Source organism: Chaetodon trifascialis, chromosome 6, assembly GCF_039877785.1.
Source record: "Chaetodon trifascialis isolate fChaTrf1 chromosome 6, fChaTrf1.hap1, whole genome shotgun sequence".
Taxonomy (NCBI): Eukaryota; Metazoa; Chordata; class Actinopteri; order Chaetodontiformes; family Chaetodontidae; genus Chaetodon; species Chaetodon trifascialis.
The window spans coordinates 18,973,629-18,992,074 of record NC_092061.1 but is presented as its reverse complement, the minus strand read 5'-3'; the positions used below and the strand labels follow the sequence as shown (position 1 = coordinate 18,992,074).

The window sequence follows — 18,446 nt, the reverse complement described above, 5'->3', positions numbered from 1 at the left end:
AATATTTTCTTCTGAAATGGAGTGGAGTCAAGATATAAAGGGACATGACATGGAGTCACTTAAATAAAGAACATACGTCCATATTTTACTTGGATAAATATGGCTTGATATTGTCCACCTCTGCATGCAGGCAGCAGCTGAGAAGAAATTGAAGAAACTCTTTATTTACTGTTATGGTAATTTATAGTGTCCCTTTATCCAAGAATCGCGGGCTTTTACTTTGAAAGGACAGGCGGAAATGCGTTATTTGAGACGCTTCTTGTTATCATTGCAGCAAAGGCTCCGGTGTAGGGATGTAACCCGTTGTGTTGTGGTTAAAATCAGCAGGTTAATAATGTAACAGTATGTTATCATGGCTTTGTGTCTTTCTTTAACGCTTAGACCATCCAAAACATTCATTTCAGCCTCTCTGTTTTCGCTTCCGTCGCAGAGGGGGAGATGAAGCGGCTAACGTTACCGTTGCTGTCCCTGTTGATGTCCCAAGGTATCGACCCTCATCTTCCTTCAAATACGATTGTTTCCATCAGATGCAGCTTTTTCTGTCACGCTGTCAATTTATGTGGATCCGCTGGCTGCCCAGTGTCCATGTCGAGATCCGTAGACTCTGTGCCATGTCATTAGCTAGCTATAAAATAATTGGTCTTAATGTCAGATCACATAATGTGCAGCAGCTGCATGTCGCAGCTAACGTCAGTCAAGGTGGAGCTCAGTTTGACTTGATTTCAATAGTTGAATAATGCGTCTTATTCTATGAACTCATTCTAAGTTTTGGGATCCTGAGGAGCTTCATCAGTAGACATTTGGCAAAACCAACAGCCATTAACATCACACCTTTACTTCAACACTGAAACTACCATTTTCCTCCATTGGGATTTCACAGAAATACTGCTGTGTGGAAGGGAAACTTAACACCAAGATATCTATTTGGTCTCTCCTGTGTGCACCGATCCTCAGGTGTTTTTTCAAGCATATGATTTAAGTAAAACTTTCCCCACAATTGTGTCTATTGATCATGAACCACTAGAACTGAACGGTCTGTCACATATTGTGCAAATACAACACCTCATGCCTGCATGCAAACCTACATACCTCACCAAATGAGACATCTTTTCCTAAATATCTTGCAAAAATGCAGCCTCTCACCTGTGTGACTTCACAAATCTTGACTTTTTTCTTTTTTTTAACTGTGCAAGTATTGTAGCAAATCTTTGACATGGCAGGGATGCATACATTGTTAGTGTGTCTTTTTGCATTTACAGTGTTGATTGTTTTGTTATGGCTTTGCATTTCTTGTTGATCCTGAGCCTCCATGCTTGCAAACCACTACCTGTAAGACTTCAGCCCGTCTGAGAAGAGATCACATCACATCCCAAATGGGGTGCTTTTCATTCAGTAAATTGGTCTCCTCGTCTCCTCCACTCGCTTCCTCTCCTCGCATCTTAGCTCCGCCCAATGAGGACATGAAAGAGGGATGCAAGGAAGAGACGTGAGGACAGAGGAGACGAAACTCCGAAATGAAAAATCCTCCCTCCACAGCATCAGTCCGAAGCAACGTCAATTACTGATGACGTTTACCTGCTCCCACCATGATTCAAACGTGTGCCACATACGACACGCCTCTTAAATAATAAAAGACTTCAGCGTAGGCTACACCGGTGTATCCTCACTCTGATCTCCTTCAGAAGCCTCCTCTCTCCTCGCTCCTCGTCTCCTTCAGGTGCATTTAAGTAATTGGAAGATCCTTCATCATGGCGGAGGGGAAACAACTTCCGGGTTGATGAGGAGAGAGGAGACGAGGAGGCTCAATTCAACGAAATGAAAAGCACCCACAGTCACGTCTGTATGTCTGGGTTTCCTCGCTAGATCCCACCTCTGAGAAGAAACACACCCATCAGTGATGGTTATGGAGGATGATGGATGTCCCCACAGCCAAGCAGAGCCAGGCACCCTGTCAGCCGTGGGTGGGCCAGAACGGCTGGTCCCCAGCTTCACCTCAAGGGCACCCTTGCAACCCTCTGCCCAGCTTTCAGCATCTTAGCCTGGACTCACCTTCTGACCACCTGCAGGCGTCCAACCAGGGCTGCCAGAGCGACCTCACCACCTTTTCATCCAGAAACAGCTCTCATCACAGTATGCTGTATGCTGATAGTGCTGATCAGAGTGTGCAGCAGATCAGTCCTGATGCCCGTGTTTCATCCACAGTTCCAGCTGTAAGCCAAGGAAGAAATATACCTCCATGTTCTCTCCCTCTCTTCAGTGAAGGGACACAGCCTTACAAGACACATCAAATGCCATTTTACTCCCCCCATAGCCCTTACCAAGCAATATCTTCCCCTTTCCAGCCCCCATACACACACCAGGGTCCACTGAACGGACCTCAGTCACCACATCAAAAACATCTGCCCATCAACTCTCCATCATTTGAACAATGTGCAAACCAGAGTACACAGCGCACACCTCACCCTGCTTTTGAGAGGGCACAGGTGGAGTCCTCTGTCGGATACACCCACAATCATGCCTCGCCCACCTCCCCTATGCAGCCTCAGTGGACGCTTCTTCCGCACTGTAAAGGTTGGTTTGTTTTACATGCATGTTACAGAGCCTCCCATTTGGAGACCATCATTTAAATTAAATGACTCACAAAGTCCCTCACTTGCAGCGTGAACCAAACAGCTCACTTCAGAATTCAGTGCTCTAGCCTGGATCTTCCCTCCATGCTCATCTTCCAGTGTTAACTCGTCTGTTTTCTCCTCAGGAAACATAAACGAGTTTGTTCCCAATGTGGCTGCTCAGGAGAGGGACGGCACGCTACAGGTGGGCAAAATACACCAACAGCATTAAAAATGTGGACATTATTGCTGACGGTGTCTGCACATTGTTTAACTTCCGCAGGCAGAAGAAAGTCAATGTCCATTTCAAAATTTATGGGTTTTCATGATTTATTTTTTCCAGAAGTAAGCGAACAAAGAACAAAAAAATCCTCCCTCTCCTGCTCTGGCAAAAAAAACATAGGCCCACCCAGGTGCACTCTGGTCCTACACCTAACCCTCTGCCTATAGGCCCTCTGGTGCCCATAACCAAATTCTGAAACAAAACAAATGACAAAAAAAAAAAAAAAAAAAAAAGTAGACAAACTAAACACTAAACTGGAAAATAATTAAATTAAACAAACGACTACAGAAAATACTAAAGAACTCTAATCTAAACAAAACAAACCTCTAAAATATCCATCCATCCATCCATCCATTTTCTATGCCGCTTATCCCTTTCGGGGTCGCGGGGGGGCCGGAGCCTATCTCGGCTACCTCTAAAATAATCAAACAAAAACATTACTTAGAATTAGCAATCAAACACTAATGATTAACAAGCGAATAGCTCCCACAGCCAGCGTGTAGGATGTAGAGGGATCTGTAGGCACAAATGGAATCTAATAATAGTCTTCTACAGAATCGGCCATGTTGCACCACCATGTTTCTACCGTAGTTGGCACTGGCTGTAGAGAGGCTCTTTCTTGTTTTTAGCGGCCTCTGTAGAGGAGGGTGAGGTGAGGTGTATTCAGTTGCCACTAAATCCTGCACACTGGACTTCAATCAATTTATCATTTGTCTCATAAAATGTCACAAAGTGTCCCAACTTTCCAAGTTTGACATCATCAGATGTGTTGGCCTGAAAAAAAAAAAGATTAAAATGAATATCAACATTGTCGCTTTTTGTGTGTCTGTATGTTAAAATAATGTGAAGGTTTGAGAATGAGTCGTTCAGCTTTTCTCTCTGCAGTCTCCTAACTCTGAGTCTCGTTATGGTCTGGATCCAGAGCTGCTGCCCAGTGCTGTGAGTTCTTTCATTCGCCCTGGTAACATCATTTCTAGACTGTGTTCTGCACCACCTCTGACAATGAACAACTATTAACTGCCCACCGTGTTTCAGGCTTTTACCCTCAAGGATGACACACATCTGAGGCATCACGACGCATCGCTTCATTTGACGCGCGTCATATGCCGCCGATGTGTGTTGCTCTTCACAGTGCATCTTTAAGAAACCTTGCAGTAGCTGGCCAATATGGCGAGAAAAGGGTCCAGTACTTCACTTAAGTACCACAAGACTACAAATACAGTGTTTCTTTGACAATGAGATGAACTATATTTCAGGACTCTTGTGCTTGTTATGTGCAGGACATATTTTGTGCTTGTTAGTAATTTCATACATGTTTGCACGAAGGCTTTAACTGTTGCATGAACATAGATATTTTAGGATAGATCCTGCTTCTGTTTAAATAGAGTGAAGTGTTCCTGATTAACTTACTGTGTCTCTCTCTGTCTGTCTTAGGTGAAGGTGATTGCAGAGGACAGGGCAGAGTGGAAGGGCAAGGTGTTCGTCTCAGAGCCTTTTTCCCATCTTCCTCCTCTTGCAACCACTTCCTGTATCATAGAGGACAGGGGTAAAGCCACTCAACACAGTCTGCATCTGTACTGTGTGTCCAGATAGCATATGCTACATCAGCATTACTTGCAGCACATGATGTGATTCCTTGCCAAGTGAATGTGTTTAGTACTCTGACAAGTTGTTGTGTGTGTTATTAGAAGAGCTAAATCAGGAATCAGTCAAAAAGAAAGCTGAACGTTTGCATATTTAATCTGAATTTGTAGGCAGTGCGAGTCCCTCCGCCATTCGTTCCACCTCTTACTGCGTGCCCTGCGAAGGTCAGACTGCGCTGCTGAGCCGCCTGCCGCTGGGAGCTCTGGTCACCCCCCTGGCAAAAGAAAATGCTGGAGAGGTCAGGTTTTGTCATGTTTTGTGTATTATATGTAATGTCACAGCAATATAAACGTGTGTGTGTTGCCTTTAGAAGCCCCTGCCGGTGTGCAAAGAGCAGGAGTGTGTTACGGGTTGTGGTTGGTGCGGAGCTTCCATGTGCCCGGCGATGGGCTGGCAGGACTGTGGTCAGAGGTTTTACTGCCCCTTCTGTGGTAAACTCAGTGAAGGTAAGAGTTAACGGCTCAGTGTCAGCATGACAGAAAAGATAGCTGCAGAAGTTTGGTCTGTTTAGCACTGAGTTTGCTTACAGTAATAATGATCAAACTTTATTTGTAATCTGGTCTTTGTTGCTTGCTTTGCACACAGCAACAGTCTTTCTCTCCTCTCTTGTGCCTCAGTGCCGTGGCAACACTACCAGCCCACCAAAGGCTCGGAGGGGGTTCGGATGGATAACGACAAGAGGCCTGAACTCAGCACGGGGTCGTATGAGATACTCAGCTCTCAGAAGGTTACTTTCACCCTCTACAATTGTTAGATTTGTTTGCGTGTTGCTATGACCTGCTCTTGAATTGAGGCTTGTCAATCACGCTGTCTGTGCGTGTGTTTGGTGCAGCAGTGATCTCCCAGTACAGTAAGGCTAAAGCACCCGACACAGGACACACTGTGCTTTCATTAGCGTCCCGTCTGATTAGTTTAAAATGTGACATTTGTGAGGTTTTCTGTAACCTGATATCATTCAGCTAATTTATTAATTAATGTTTCAATGTTCACATTCTCGGTGCCCTTCAAAGACTGTTGTGCTTTATCCAGGGTGAGCCTGCTGCACTGCTCCTCGCCATAGATGTGTCTGCCTCAGCGCTGAGAGGAGGACATTTGGAGTTTGCAACACGACAGATACACACTCTGCTCACCTCTCTGAAGAGGTAGACCACGCTCCCACCTAACTGCATATGCACACACACAAACGCACTCCTTTACAAAAAACAAGATTTAGTTCCCCGCCAGCGGTCTTTAAAGGTTCGTCTCATTCACGCAGGGAGGATGGTGACGGCCTGTCGGACATCCGCGTTGGTTTGCTGACGTATGACAGCCGGATCCACCTGTACGACCTCAGCCCCGCCCTGTCCCGCCCACACATGCTGGTCATCACAGAGACAGAGGAACTGCAGCTTCCTGTAAGGGAGGGGCTTCTGGTGTCCCTGAAAGACTGTATAGACGGCATCGACAGGTGAGACATGTGTTCACTGACCTTTTTGTCCGATGCCACTTTGGCATTCTTTGATATGAAATGATCATTATCTGTCTGCTGTGTGTGTGTGTGTGTGTGTGTGTGTGTGTGTGTGTGTGTGTGTGTGTGTGTGTGTGTGTGTGTGTGTGTGTGTGTGTGTGTGTGTGCGTGCAGTGTGTTACAGCTCATTCCTCAGTTTAGTGCAGAGTGTGACAGCTCTGCTGGAGTTCCCGTGGAGCTGCCTGTCAAAGCAGGGCTGGCCGTGCTGCAGGTCAGTGATCACTGCACAGATTCTGATGTGTGTATTTAAAGTTTTCTGGAGGTTTCTTCTGTATTTGCTGTGGCTGCACAAGGACAGATGGTAATTCTGATTTTGCAAGCTGTCAGTGATGAGTGGTAGAGATGTTACTTTAACTGCATCTTCTCTGAACAGCTTGACTACTGGTCAAGTCTGTTGTCTGTTGCTATTGGTCGTTCTCCACCATTATTACTTGTCTACTGACCTGCAGTTTCTATTTACTGATTTATTGTCAAGTACTACTAGTTTATATCACACTGCATCACATGCAATGCATAGTGTTTATTTAGATTTTATTACATTTATTCCAGGGCCAGAAAACAAAACATTGAGAAAAGTGGTTTCTGTCAGATTTAGCTCATAGCTGCTGTACTAAATCCAGTGTATAATTACTGTATGAAGCGTTCTCTCTTATCCAGAGTTCTTGAAGCACTGATTGCTTAAGTTGATGCCGTTGTTAATGTTTCTGATCATCTATATTTTTTGGTTTTCACACCATCTCTGCAAGGAAAATGTTAAACACTTGATTTGATTTAAGATTTGTGTTTGTTTGTTTTTTGTCTTCAGGCCCTGAGTTGTCCTGGGAAGTTGCTTATCTTCCATACTGCCCCTCTGATAGAGATGGGACACACTAACTCATCCTCAGGGTTCTTCAGCTCCAACAAACCAAAGGTACATCACACTCACACACACATACTGGACCACATGTACTCGCACACCTGTCAGTCTCCAGAACAGACTCGGGGCGTCTCGGCAGCATGTATTACACAGCCGTGAGCTCATCTTTCTGCCAGTTTGTAAGTGTCACTGTGCAGAAGTGCCCTAAAGGCTAAACACTTCCAAATTCCCTGTGGGTGCTGCTCCGTAGCCGACCTTCCTGTACAGGTGGGAGGACAAAGCAACACAGTATTAAGAGTTTCACAGATGCACTGATTCCCTCCTCTTCTGTTTTTCCCAGTCCATCTTTCAGCCGTCAGAGCTAGCCGTCTCATTGGCCAAGGAGTGCGTCAGTCAGGGCTGCGGCATTCACCTGTTTGTCCTCTCCCAGCAAGACATGGGCGGGGCTTGGCCGGGGCACATTCCATATCTAACAGGCGGAGCTCTGCACACCTACAGCCACCTCCAGGTATATCAGCAGCTCGTCCTGTTGTTCGCGCTGGAAGTTACGTGAAATTAACTCCATAAATACAAATAGTTGATTAGCTGTTGTGGCTTTTTTGTTAAAGGTAGTAGATAATTTAAAATTTGGAAAGATTTAGACAAGACCACTTCTACTTCTGTCAGCTAAATTTAAGGCTACAGCCAGCAGTTAGTTTAGCTTAGCACAAACAAAAATAGTCGAAATATCCATTTTTATAAAGCAAAAGTACACAGCTGACAGCTAGTTAGAGCTCATTGTTGCCCATTAAATTTCTACCTTTTCCAAAATCTGGCTAAATATTCAGCTGATGTCAGCACTTTAAAGCGCTGATAGAGCAACGTGGACGTCGTGTCTTTAGCTGTATTTTAGTGAACTGATGGCTGGAACGTGCTAAGATGAGTTGAAGGTCTCATTGTATGCTGGTATTTTCTTAATTTCCACGACAGGGAGAATTGGACAGAGAGCGTTTCAGCACTGATCTGAAGAGGATCGTGGAGACGGACACGGGCTACAAGGCTGAGCTCAGGATTTTTGTCAGCAAAGGTGAGAATTTTTTCTGTGTGTGTTTGATTATGTCGGCATTGTGACTCAACTATTTGTACCTTTCTCACCAGATTTGCGTGTGTCTGGCTGTTATGGACTTTTTATTCCTGGGCCTAACCCCGGCCAGGTCACCATGGCGACTCTTGATTGGCTTACAACACTGGCTGTGGAGCTCGCACACACCCGAGCTCTGGACGAGACGAGAGGCGTCGCCATTCAGGTGGATTTATGTTTACAGCAGAAATGAGTTGATCTTACAGACCTGTCCCTTTTCTTGTTTTACGTCATCTAGATCCTTTGGGATTGAATTTTATTTTACCTCATTTTTAATACATTTTTAGATATAATTTTATAAATGAGAAATCCAACTGATTTTGCCGTTCGTCTGCAGAGTCTCTTTTGTGAACTGTAATCCTCCTGTCTGTCAGGCTGTATTGTCTTACAGCACCCAGACAGGAGACAGGAGGACCAGGGTCCACACTCTGACCCTGCGATGCTCACGTCACCTGCAGGACGCTTTCCGGCAGTACCAGGCCCAAACACTACTCACCTTCTACTGCAAGAAATGTAAGGATGCTGAAGCCTGGATTAGGACATTATTTGGATGTTAAACTGTTAATAAAATAGCATGAATGCTTGGAAATGAATACAACTCATGAGAATGTAGACAGCACAATAATCTGTAATGTTATGTTACAGTAATATTTGTCAAAATTTCAAAAACGTCTCAATCATTTGTGTTTTTGTGCGTGTGTGCAGTTTACTGTGCAGCGTTGGAGCGCCCTCTACAGGAGCTGAGGGAGGAACTGCAGTTGGAGCTAACAGAAGCGTTAGCATCCTACCGCAAACACTGCTGCTCTGCTTCTGTGTCTGCTGGACAGGTGAGCTTTGGAAACACCAAATGCACTCATAGTTACCTCTTAAGCTGTTTTAACCATATGTCCTGGACACTGTGTGTGTGTGTGTGTGTGTGTGTGTGTGTGTGTGTGTCTGTCTGTCTGTGTGTGTGTGTGTGTCCGTGTGTGTGTCCTGTAGCTGGTCCTCCCTCAGTACCTGCGAGCTCTTCCTGTTTACATCAACAGTCTGAGGAAGAGCGAGGTGCTGCTGCCTGGCCTGAGGAGCTCCGTCCACCAGCGGCTGCAGCAGCGCTGCCAGGTGCTCAGCATGGACGCCTGCAGCACCTCCACACACTTCTACCCTCTGCTGCTGCCTCTGGTCAGTACCATCAACACTCTGAGCTGAAATTCTGCATTAAAATGATGCTGTGGTGTATTTGGTGTGATGTGTCCGTCCTGTGGCTTTCTGAAAAAGCATAATCTGTGTTTGCATTGAGAAAAGCAGAACTGAACTGGTTTACTGTTTTACAAACCAAAGCAATAGTCTTTTCCTCCATATAAAGTTATTTTAATGTGTTGACAGGGCTACCTTTGTTTTTGCCTTTGTAGCTTTGGCACATGTCAGTAAATCATCACTTATCTGTCACCTGCAGCCGCTGCCAGTTGACAGCTCCATCTCTCCAAACCCAGAGGAGGCGCTGCGCTGCTGTGCTGCCAGCCTGGAGTCCAGCGCTCTGTATCTGGTTCATGCACCCCTCACCCTGCTGCTCTGGGTGGGCGCCCAAGTCCCAGCATGCACCCTGGTCGAGCTCTTCAACACCAGCTGCTTCTCCTCCCTGCCCTCCGGAGAGGTAAGAGATTACAGTGATGTACTCAGGTGCACACATGCAGCCCGCAAGGACTAATACAGCAGAGCTGCATGTACAGCAAAAGATTTGGCCCAGTTAGAGTGAACATGGCAAACAAGAAGTGCTCTGAAACTGTTTTCTGTGGAAGTTAATTGGCTATGTCAGCTTTCCTGTAATGGTTTCAGCCATTTGGTAATAAAAAACCTTTTTAGGACACTGATTTAACCCTGAAGGCACCCTGCTTACTATCTATTCCTGATGTTTGTTTTTCCTGCATGTGTTCCTTTAGACCAAGCTGCCAGTGCTTGAAAACTCTCTGTCCATCAGTGTTCGATCGCTCATCAACACCCTGAACTCGGAGGCACCCTGTGCCCGCAAGGTGAGCTGCTGCTGTAGCTGAAGGCCAACACTTTAGATTTCAACAACAGCCTCATGAGTCAGCCAACATCTGTGACCTTAAGTTACATAAAATGAAACATGTCCTCTGCTGCCATCCTGCTGCTCCTCCTTATGCTGCGTTCATGTCATGTCAGATTTATTGTAAATTTGAGCTTCCACCAGGGGCGGAAAAAGAACGCTTTAATATCGTCCACCTGATGCTGTAGCAACCTGTAATTACTTAGTGTGGATTATTCAAGCAGAATCTTTCGTATATTTTGCTTTCTTGGATATTTAAGGGAATGAGGTAAAATCACAGCGGTGGGGGCGAACTGATGATGCCCCACTTGTTGCCACTGATGAGACTGTGTGTGTGTTTTTCTGTCTCAGCTGTGGGTGGTGAAGCAGGGCGACACCTGTGAGGAAGCCCTGCAGCGCCACCTGGTGGAGGACAAGAGTCCCAACGGAGGAGCGTCTTACGCGGACTTCCTCTACCATCTCCACGTCAACTCTGTCCGGCTTCTGCAGTGACTTCACACACACACACACACACACACACACACAGACACACACACACACACACAGACACACACACACACACACACACACACACACACACACACACACACACACACACACACACATCTTCTGACCTCTCTCGGTGCGTTAACTTCTATAAAAGACATATTTGCCTCGAAAAAACAGACGTATTACTCGACATTATTATAATGTGGACATATTAAAGGCCTGTCAGGCAGTGCATGGGGACATTTCAAGAGATACATAACTTTATTGATTTAATGACTGTGACATGTGTGACGTGTGCTGTGTTGAATGTGATCCACGCTGTTCTGAAAATGTGTTTAATTTATTGAGATTTGTGTGGTCGTGTGTCTCAGTGTGTGTTGGTGTGTGTGCGTGTGTGGGATGCCCACAGTGTGTTCTGTGTGTGCATAATCTCCTAGAAATAAATAAATAAATAAATAAATAAATAAAGGCTATAATTGAACCTTGACTGAAGTTTCTTCCATTGTCGTTCAGATCAGGAGAGAAAACTCATGAACATCAACAGAGCTGTTCTCTAATTAATGGTTGAGCAGTAAAGGTTAACCACACCAATTAATAATAATAAACTTTATTTATATAGCACCTTTCATACAGGAAATGCAGTTCAAAGTTCTTTACAAGAGAGAAATCACATGCACCACGTGAGTGCTTTTGTTTTTCTCACCAGTTAAATTTCAGTGTTGAAAGGAATAATCAGTGTCGGTGCTGTGTTGAAGTCTGTTCCTCCGACAATCTGTTTCCCCCAGCCGGCGCCCAACATCATCCCTGACCCTAACCAGGCAGTAGGTGGCACTATAGGAGACACAATTCGAACAGAAGGAGACATGATTCGACAGGGAGCAGACGTCGACACATCGCTGGCTGCAATGAGAACCACCAGCTGAATATTTTGTACGCTGCTCTTTGCTAATAAGAAATGAGGGAGACAGCTTTTTTAGCATCGGAGTTTAGAAAATCTGCGTATTTTGACCCTGATGAGAGATCGTGGTCAATCGCTGGTACCACCACATCATTTTTCAAGCATAGTTTCACTCATATGGAAAGAACTGCATGTCGTGCAGAGCCTGGCTGTCATTCAGGACAGCCAATAGGCTGAGCTCAGTAAAGAAACCATCAGATTTTGATTGCCTGTATTTTAGTACTTATCCATTAAAAAAATCAAAGTGCTGACCAGATGGTGGCTGCAGTGAAAACTGAGAGAACACCAGTGTTAGTCTATGAGGAACACGTATGTCCGTACCAAAGTTCATATTAAGTTCATAGTAATTGTTGAGATATTTTACTCAAAATCATAAGTGACTTTTCTTTCTGGAAAAGTCAGAGAAGTCATGAGGGTTCATCCTGTGGGTACCATGAATGTACAAAACATTTCATTGATCAGTCCAGCAGCTGTTGAAATAATTGGACCAAAGGGATGGACTGACCAACAGACCATCCATCCATTATCTATACCGCCTATCCCTTTCGGGGTTGGAGCCTATCCCAGCTACAATGGGCGAGAGGCGGGGTACACCCTGAACCGGTCGCCAGCCGATTGCGGGGCCACATGTAAGGACAAACAAACATTAACACTCACAGCTCACACCTACGGACAATTTAGAGTCATCAATTAACCTAATGGTGGTCTGTGGGAGGAAGCCGGAGTACCTGGAGAGAACCCACGCATGCACAGGAAGAACATGCAAACTTCACACAGAAAGGCCCCGCCTGACCCGGGGATTGAACCGGCAACCTTCTTGCTGTGAGGCACGCGCACTACCTGCTGCGCCACCGTGCAGCCCACCAACAGGCCAGTGTTTCCATTCATAAAGCCACAGTGACTGAAAACAGACCAACCATCTCTGGCAAGAAATGTTCATCTTAACCCTCAATCTCATTTTTCCTCATCGCCTCCTTGAGTTCTTCCAAACCCTGATCACACAGCCTTTATTTTTGCAGTTTCAGTTTCTGTAGCTGTCTGTGAGGCCTCAGTAATCTCACACTGTCCTCTCTCCGGCACCACGTCACAGCTTCATCACAGCCTGTGAAGAAAAAGACCAACACAGGACATTCAAATGATTTGCCGCTGTGTGTCTGTGTGCTTGTTATTGGCTGTGTGTAGGCCGTCCTGCTTCGCTGAATTTGTATCCTCGAGCATTTTGGATGGTGCCCAGTGATATTCTGGTGGGATCACACTGACTGAGAGGATGTGGGCTGTTAGAGCAGAAGTTAAACTGCAAGCACTCCAGGTTTGACACTTTACCTTAAAGCAAAGAGAGAATCATATTGTCTTTTTCTTTTTTTAATGTCTTGAAGAATATGCAAATATGGATTAAAGAGAGGGCTGCACGGTGACGCAGCAGGTAGTGCGCGTGCCTCACAGCAAGAAGGTTGCCGGTTTGATCCCCGGGTCAGGGTCAGGGCCCTTCTGTGTGAAGTTTGAATGTTCTTCCCATGCATGCGGGGGTTCTCTCCGGGTACCCCGGCTTCCTCCCACAGACCAAAAACATGCTCATTAGGTTAATTGATGACTCTAAAAATTGTCCGTAGGTGTGAGTTTGTTTGTTTGTCCTTGCATGTGGCCCTGCAATCGGCTGGCGACTGGTTCAGGGTGTACCCCGCCAGCCCCCCGCAACCCCGAAAGGGATAGGCGGTATAGATAATGGATGGATGGAATTAAAAAGATCAAATTAATGACGAGAGATCCCTTAAGGCCATGAGGTCATGGGTGATGTACTACTGCTGTACATTCTGCAGTTACACACATATTACAAGTGCCGGGCTGTTTAAAGAAAAAAAAGGAAAGTTTTGAGCTGAAATAACAAGACAGATATTATGAATTTGAATGAAAGGGATTTTACCCACCAATATTACAAACCTGAAAAGAAGGGAAGACTTTGAAACAACATTTATACAATAATGTGAGCAGTTAAATGACAAAAAAAAGAAGAAAGAAAGAAGAAAAAAGGGATCTTTTTGTTAATACTCAGAACTTTTTTAACTGAGTTTGGTTGGTTGTCTTAGGTTGATTGGGTGCTTTGAGGGGAACAGAAAACAGAACGAGTACATGTGACATCAGTATTTCTTTATATTTTTGCTGTGGCACTGAGTGAACTTAGAAAGAACAGAAGTTTTGCGCTGTGTACCTAACGTGAAAATTTGCCACTCACAAAATACAGCTGCTTTTACTATGCAATGAAAGCCAAATGCTTTGAAACTGATGGTAACTGCAGCATTTCTATTAGATGGCTATATGTCTGTGTGCATCTTGAACATTTATAACGACATTTTACTATTTTATGCTGCAGAGCTATCTCCATAGTCTAACACACCTCATCTGTTGCTGTGATGTCTGAATTATGTCTTTCTAAAATTAATTTCAGGGTAAATATAAATGTTAACCCTGATCTACGTTAATGCTATGAGGATCAAACCGTGAAACATATCACATCGTCCAGCTTGAATCTAGATAAACACAAGTATTAACAACACACATGGTGGCACGTTTTGAAGACACGAACCAGCGCTCTCATATTTGCCCCTATTTGGAAATACTCAACGTGCAGGCGGGAGGTGTGTTCGATTACGTTGCCGCGCTTTGCCCTTGTGCGCTTTGTCCACCAGAGGGCGGCAGAGAGTCGCTGCTCCACCGCCGCCTGTCAGTAGAGCTGCAACCTAAGTAAGCGGGCTGTCAAGGTGGCCAGACTTATCAGCATAAGACCGGAAAACTGGTGATTTTTGCCTTCAAAATAAAGCGCAATTTTGCAGTTTCGCACATGCTGTCGGTTGGAAATGGCAGGTAATCTATGATCTACAGTCAGTGATCATTATAAGTTTAAATACATGAAAAATATTAGATTTATAAATGCATATGGTATCCTGTTATGTTTTCTCTTGGCACAAAAAAAAAATGCCCAAAACACAGCGGTTTACTTTAATGCATAAAGAAATTTAATATCTCCAATATTAATGAACAACAACAACAGAACAAACTGTCAGTCCGAAAGGGTGTATTCTTTTTTTGAAAAGAAAAAAATGTTGCCAAAGCTTTATGACTGAAGTCTACGAGACAGGAGAGTAGGCTGCTAGTATTTATTTGTCAAAATTTTCAGCTGTTTTAAATGAAACCTGTAAATGTTACTTTGTTCAAATGTAGCCTAACTTAGTTTTTGTGCCTTGGTAACCAGCTAACCGCCTAGCATAAGTTAGCTGGTTAGCTAGCTTTCGAGCTGTCGCTGTCGTAGCCCGTCTGAGCAACACCTGTCTACTCCTAACCAGGTGAGAGATACTGTTGTTTGAGGTTAACCAGCTGCAGCAGGACTTCACCATGGTCAATACAATGTGACTGGAGTGTCGGTATGAATTTTAAATGACACGAGGCTTTAAACAAGTAGCTAGCTTGCTAATTAAATGGAAGATGGCCTTTTGTAGTTGGATCTGTTTAGCTAGTTAACTTACAAGTTAACTTACTGCCTGCAGCAGTGGTGTACTTTCCATTAAAGTAAAGATTAATAGAAACAATGATAGAGAAAAAAAAAAGGAATTCTTTGTATACACAACTATTTGTAAACCTCCATGTAAGTTATGTTATTACCATGAAAACGACACGCTTTATTAAAACGATAAGAGTTAACACTTTTAACATGGAAGCTTTGTTTTATTGTGGAAATCATCGCAGGAAGTCGCTTCACTGTGGTCAGGTGGCTAGGCTGAGTGTCGGCGGAGCGCGGTAGCTGTCAGATAGTGGAGAGAGGCAGAGAGAGAGAACACCCACCCCGGTCGCTTCGTCTCGATCAAACCCTCCCACACTCGGCGCCTCCGGCAAGGCATTTCACCGCTCCTCCGGCCGTCTAGCCTGCTGGGCGGACCTGTATTTTAAACGCAAATTTAGCGCAAAAACAATCGCATTTTTTTTTCTTACGGAGCTGTCAAAGTAGAAGACGCGAGAGACGGGAGCGACATGGCCACGACAACCTGTACGCGATTCACGGACGAATATCAGCTGTACGAGGAGCTGGGCAAGTGAGTGCCGGCTGTGTTGATGTGTTTGGGCTGTTTCTCGCAGAGGTTTTGTTGGTGTGAAGTAGGAAACCTGGTTTCCAGCCAGAGCAGAGCTGAGCTCTGACTGCAGGCCAGCAGCAGTGCTGTGTGTGTGTGTGTGTGTGTGTGTGTGTGTGTGTGTGTGTGTGTGTTAGGCGCGTGCTTTTTCGGGACGGCAGCTCTCAAAATACGCTGCTTTCTCTGTAAGTCACTGTTTCTCTTGCAGATCTCTACTGTCAGTGTTTTGTCGTGTTTGTTTGGAGAGCATCACAAAAACTGGTTTTGCTGTTTGTTTCCATGATGTGCATTTGTTAAAATCCAGGGGCGTCAGAAATGTCTTGTGGTGCAACCATTTAAACCGCAGGTGAAAAGAAAACAATTTCAGTTCATAAAAAGTTTATAGAGAGCAGCGAGTCATAGATGATGACGGAGTCTTTCGTGGTTGCACACATGACGGTTTCTGAGTGGCATGAGCAGATATCCTCTTGAAGAATTAATTCATGTCATCTGCAAAGCTTCAGAACAAAGATCTGAACAAACAGATGCATTCTTGTGGTGTCAGAGTGAAGTTTTCTAGGTTTCCTTTTGAAAACCTTCTCAGCCTCTGACCTGTTTTTCTCCACATGGCATCGATTCAAAGTTCTGAATTAAAGCCGTCTCGACACGCACATGTTTTGGACAACTCTCTCTGCCTTATGGGACCTTTTTGCAGCGTTGTGGTGGCAGATAACACCAGATAAGACATTGTGCACTTGCACCAGACCTAACAACACCCATCCCTCTCTGCTCATGAAACTGTATCAGCTGTACATGCACACATTTCTCTGCTGTAGTGCATCTGCTCACCTGAACAGTTGTCGCAATGTTAAAGGTGCTACTAAAAGTCCCCCAAAATATGAAATAATGCATATTAACACTATTCATTTGATTTAGATTGGATAATCATTTCAATATTACTGTCATTGTCATCTACATGTTTAATTATACCTCTAAAGATTCTGCTGTTGTGCCAAAGAAATATGTCAAAATGTAATTTTAACATGACAAACTCACTCAACCTTCATAACAAACAAACACCATACACCAAACCACTTTGAGCTGTTTTATACTGACACTGCAAGAGAGGGAAAATAGACAAATCCAGTTCAGTAACACCGCTCAGCTGCAATGTTTGACCCCACTCACAGCATACAGGATAATTATAGTGATTTCATAATAGATAAAAGTGAAGGTAAAGGTCAGTAAGGTCACCAGAGTCACTTCTGAGCACTGCAGATGGAGCTGGAGTGTGTGTATTGTAGTTATTCTGTCGTTGGATTGGGTGGAGGGCTCAGGGGAACGATAGAGAAATCACTCCTCATCAGGCCGTCAGTGTTTACATTGCTGCTGCAGAGCGTCATGCATCTTGCTGGTGTTGTTTGATTATCATGCAAATCACTTGTTATTTACTGATAGATAGCTTGATCGGCCCCCGAGCCATTTTAGCCAGCCGCCACTGCGATGACGACTGCAACCACTACAAAAAAAACAAAAACTTTTAGAGTGCAGTGAGCAGTGTGTGTCGTATTTATTGGTGGATTTTGAGCACTAAAGGCTGGATTCTGATTTTGAATGTTTTATTTCTTATTTCAGTTTCCATTAATCCTATAATAAGTTTGATATTGACAAGCCAAGTACTTTTCCCGCAGTGCCTCATAAAATCTAATAAACACGACCCTGATTGTGAAGCAGTGAAGCAGATCCTGCGTGCAGTATCTTTTGCGGCTTGTGTTTTCCTTCAGGTCTATGAGCGTATCATCCGAGGCTTGACCTCTTAACACTGTGGTGGAGAGACGCTTGCCTGGCAGTGACGGTCACTGAAATTTCACTGGGCTCATAACTTGTTACTTTTGTTTTAAATAATAGTGAAACTAGTGGAGGACAGCAGACAGACTCAGCCTGATCCTAAGATTTAACAGTTAAGGATTTTAGTTATATTGAAGGATTTATAGAATGAATCCTCCATCAAAAGCCAATATATGAACACTCACCTCCTGTTGTGTCTCTATATTAACTTGTTGATGGAAGACAACAACAGTAGTGAGCTTGGCACAGGTTAACCATGTTTACTTAGACTGGTCATGAGCAACAAACAGCTAACCGCCCTACCAACAGACCAAAGCTGTGCATTTAGCATTCGGGTGAAAATACTGAACGTAAGGATCGACAGAACGAGGCTGTAATTAACTGAGAAGTTTATGTGGAATTTCCTTTTATCATGAAACTGGGTCACTGCCTGAATCCACGGTGCTGCGGTGGATTGTGGCTCCAGCTGCAGTCGTCAGTTTAGTGCTAGCTACAGCATTTTCAAAGCCACCTTTCAAGCCTACAATAGGTGAGTGTGCGATGCTGAAAACATGTTTTTTGGTGGAGTGTTCCTTTAATCAGATATTTGAAAAATGCCCAGGACAATGGACTTGGCCCAGCTGACTGTTATATGAGACACAGGGATCAGACTGATTTACAACCCTGCATCCCTGCTCATGTCATCCCATAAGTAATAAATATTAGTCTCAGAGAAGGTTTTGCCTGTCTGACTCCAATATATCCCGAGCCCTGTGGGACTTTGTGCTATGGTTCTGGCTCTTGATTAAAAAATACATTATAAGAATGCAGCTGATCAGATGTGCAGGCCATCTTAGCTTCTGCACAGCACACTCCAGTCAAAGGCGCTGGCTTTGAAGCTCTTATGTGCGAGAGAGACTAATCTGTACGCCCCACACTGCAAAATATCTGTCACAGACCAGCCTTCTTCTTCATGCATAAAGCTGGAGGAAAGACGCAGGTGTGCGCA

The 18,446-nt window shown here is 44.5% G+C and overlaps 2 protein-coding genes across 10 annotated transcripts in view; both read left to right on the top strand.

Moving 5' to 3' along the window:
• The first annotated feature begins 223 nt into the window (after window positions 1-223).
• LOC139333020 (protein transport protein Sec24C) lies at window positions 224-11,036 on the top strand. Of its 3 annotated transcripts, none has more exons than XM_070965259.1 (22): window positions 224-484; window positions 1,864-2,571; window positions 2,756-2,814; window positions 3,778-3,831; window positions 4,327-4,438; window positions 4,647-4,774; window positions 4,847-4,982; window positions 5,154-5,263; window positions 5,566-5,678; window positions 5,792-5,983; window positions 6,158-6,254; window positions 6,849-6,953; window positions 7,240-7,407; window positions 7,869-7,965; window positions 8,037-8,185; window positions 8,394-8,532; window positions 8,725-8,846; window positions 9,001-9,180; window positions 9,455-9,652; window positions 9,939-10,028; window positions 10,418-10,558; window positions 10,629-10,738. In XM_070965259.1, exons 2-21 carry the CDS (start codon window positions 1,911-1,913, stop codon window positions 10,556-10,558), a joined length of 3,051 nt encoding a protein of 1,016 aa, XP_070821360.1. In that variant the 5' UTR covers window positions 224-484; window positions 1,864-1,910; the 3' UTR covers window positions 10,629-10,738. The 3 variants fall into 3 exon arrangements, with proteins under 3 accessions (XP_070821360.1, XP_070821359.1, XP_070821357.1); XM_070965258.1 differs by having other exon boundaries at window positions 10,621-10,738; XM_070965256.1 differs by having other exon boundaries at window positions 10,418-11,036.
• A 4,275-nt stretch (window positions 11,037-15,311) lies between these two features.
• Window positions 15,312-18,446, top strand: part of camk2b1 (calcium/calmodulin-dependent protein kinase (CaM kinase) II beta 1) — a 67,794-nt gene continuing 64,659 nt past the window's right edge. For 6 of the 7 annotated variants that reach the window (XM_070964786.1, XM_070964783.1, XM_070964784.1 and 3 more), the window contains exon 1: window positions 15,333-15,595. In XM_070964786.1, coding sequence (XP_070820887.1) covers window positions 15,534-15,595 — 62 coding nt within the window. In that variant the 5' untranslated portion in view covers window positions 15,333-15,533. Of the gene's footprint in view, window positions 15,596-18,446 lie in introns of all 7 variants that reach the window. The other variant, XM_070964780.1, reaches the window with a different exon arrangement.

Bases quoted from the DNA above. Each gene is read 5' to 3' on its own strand.
- LOC139333020 (XM_070965256.1), top strand. From the start codon at position 1,911: ATGATGGATGTCCCCACAGCCAAGCAGAGCCAGGCACCCTGTCAGCCG. The intron at 3,832-4,326 runs GTGAGTTCTTTC...TGTCTGTCTTAG, and splicing joins CAGAGCTGCTGCCCAGTGCT to GTGAAGGTGATTGCAGAGGA. The intron at 8,186-8,393 runs GTGGATTTATGT...CCTGTCTGTCAG, and splicing joins CGAGAGGCGTCGCCATTCAG to GCTGTATTGTCTTACAGCAC.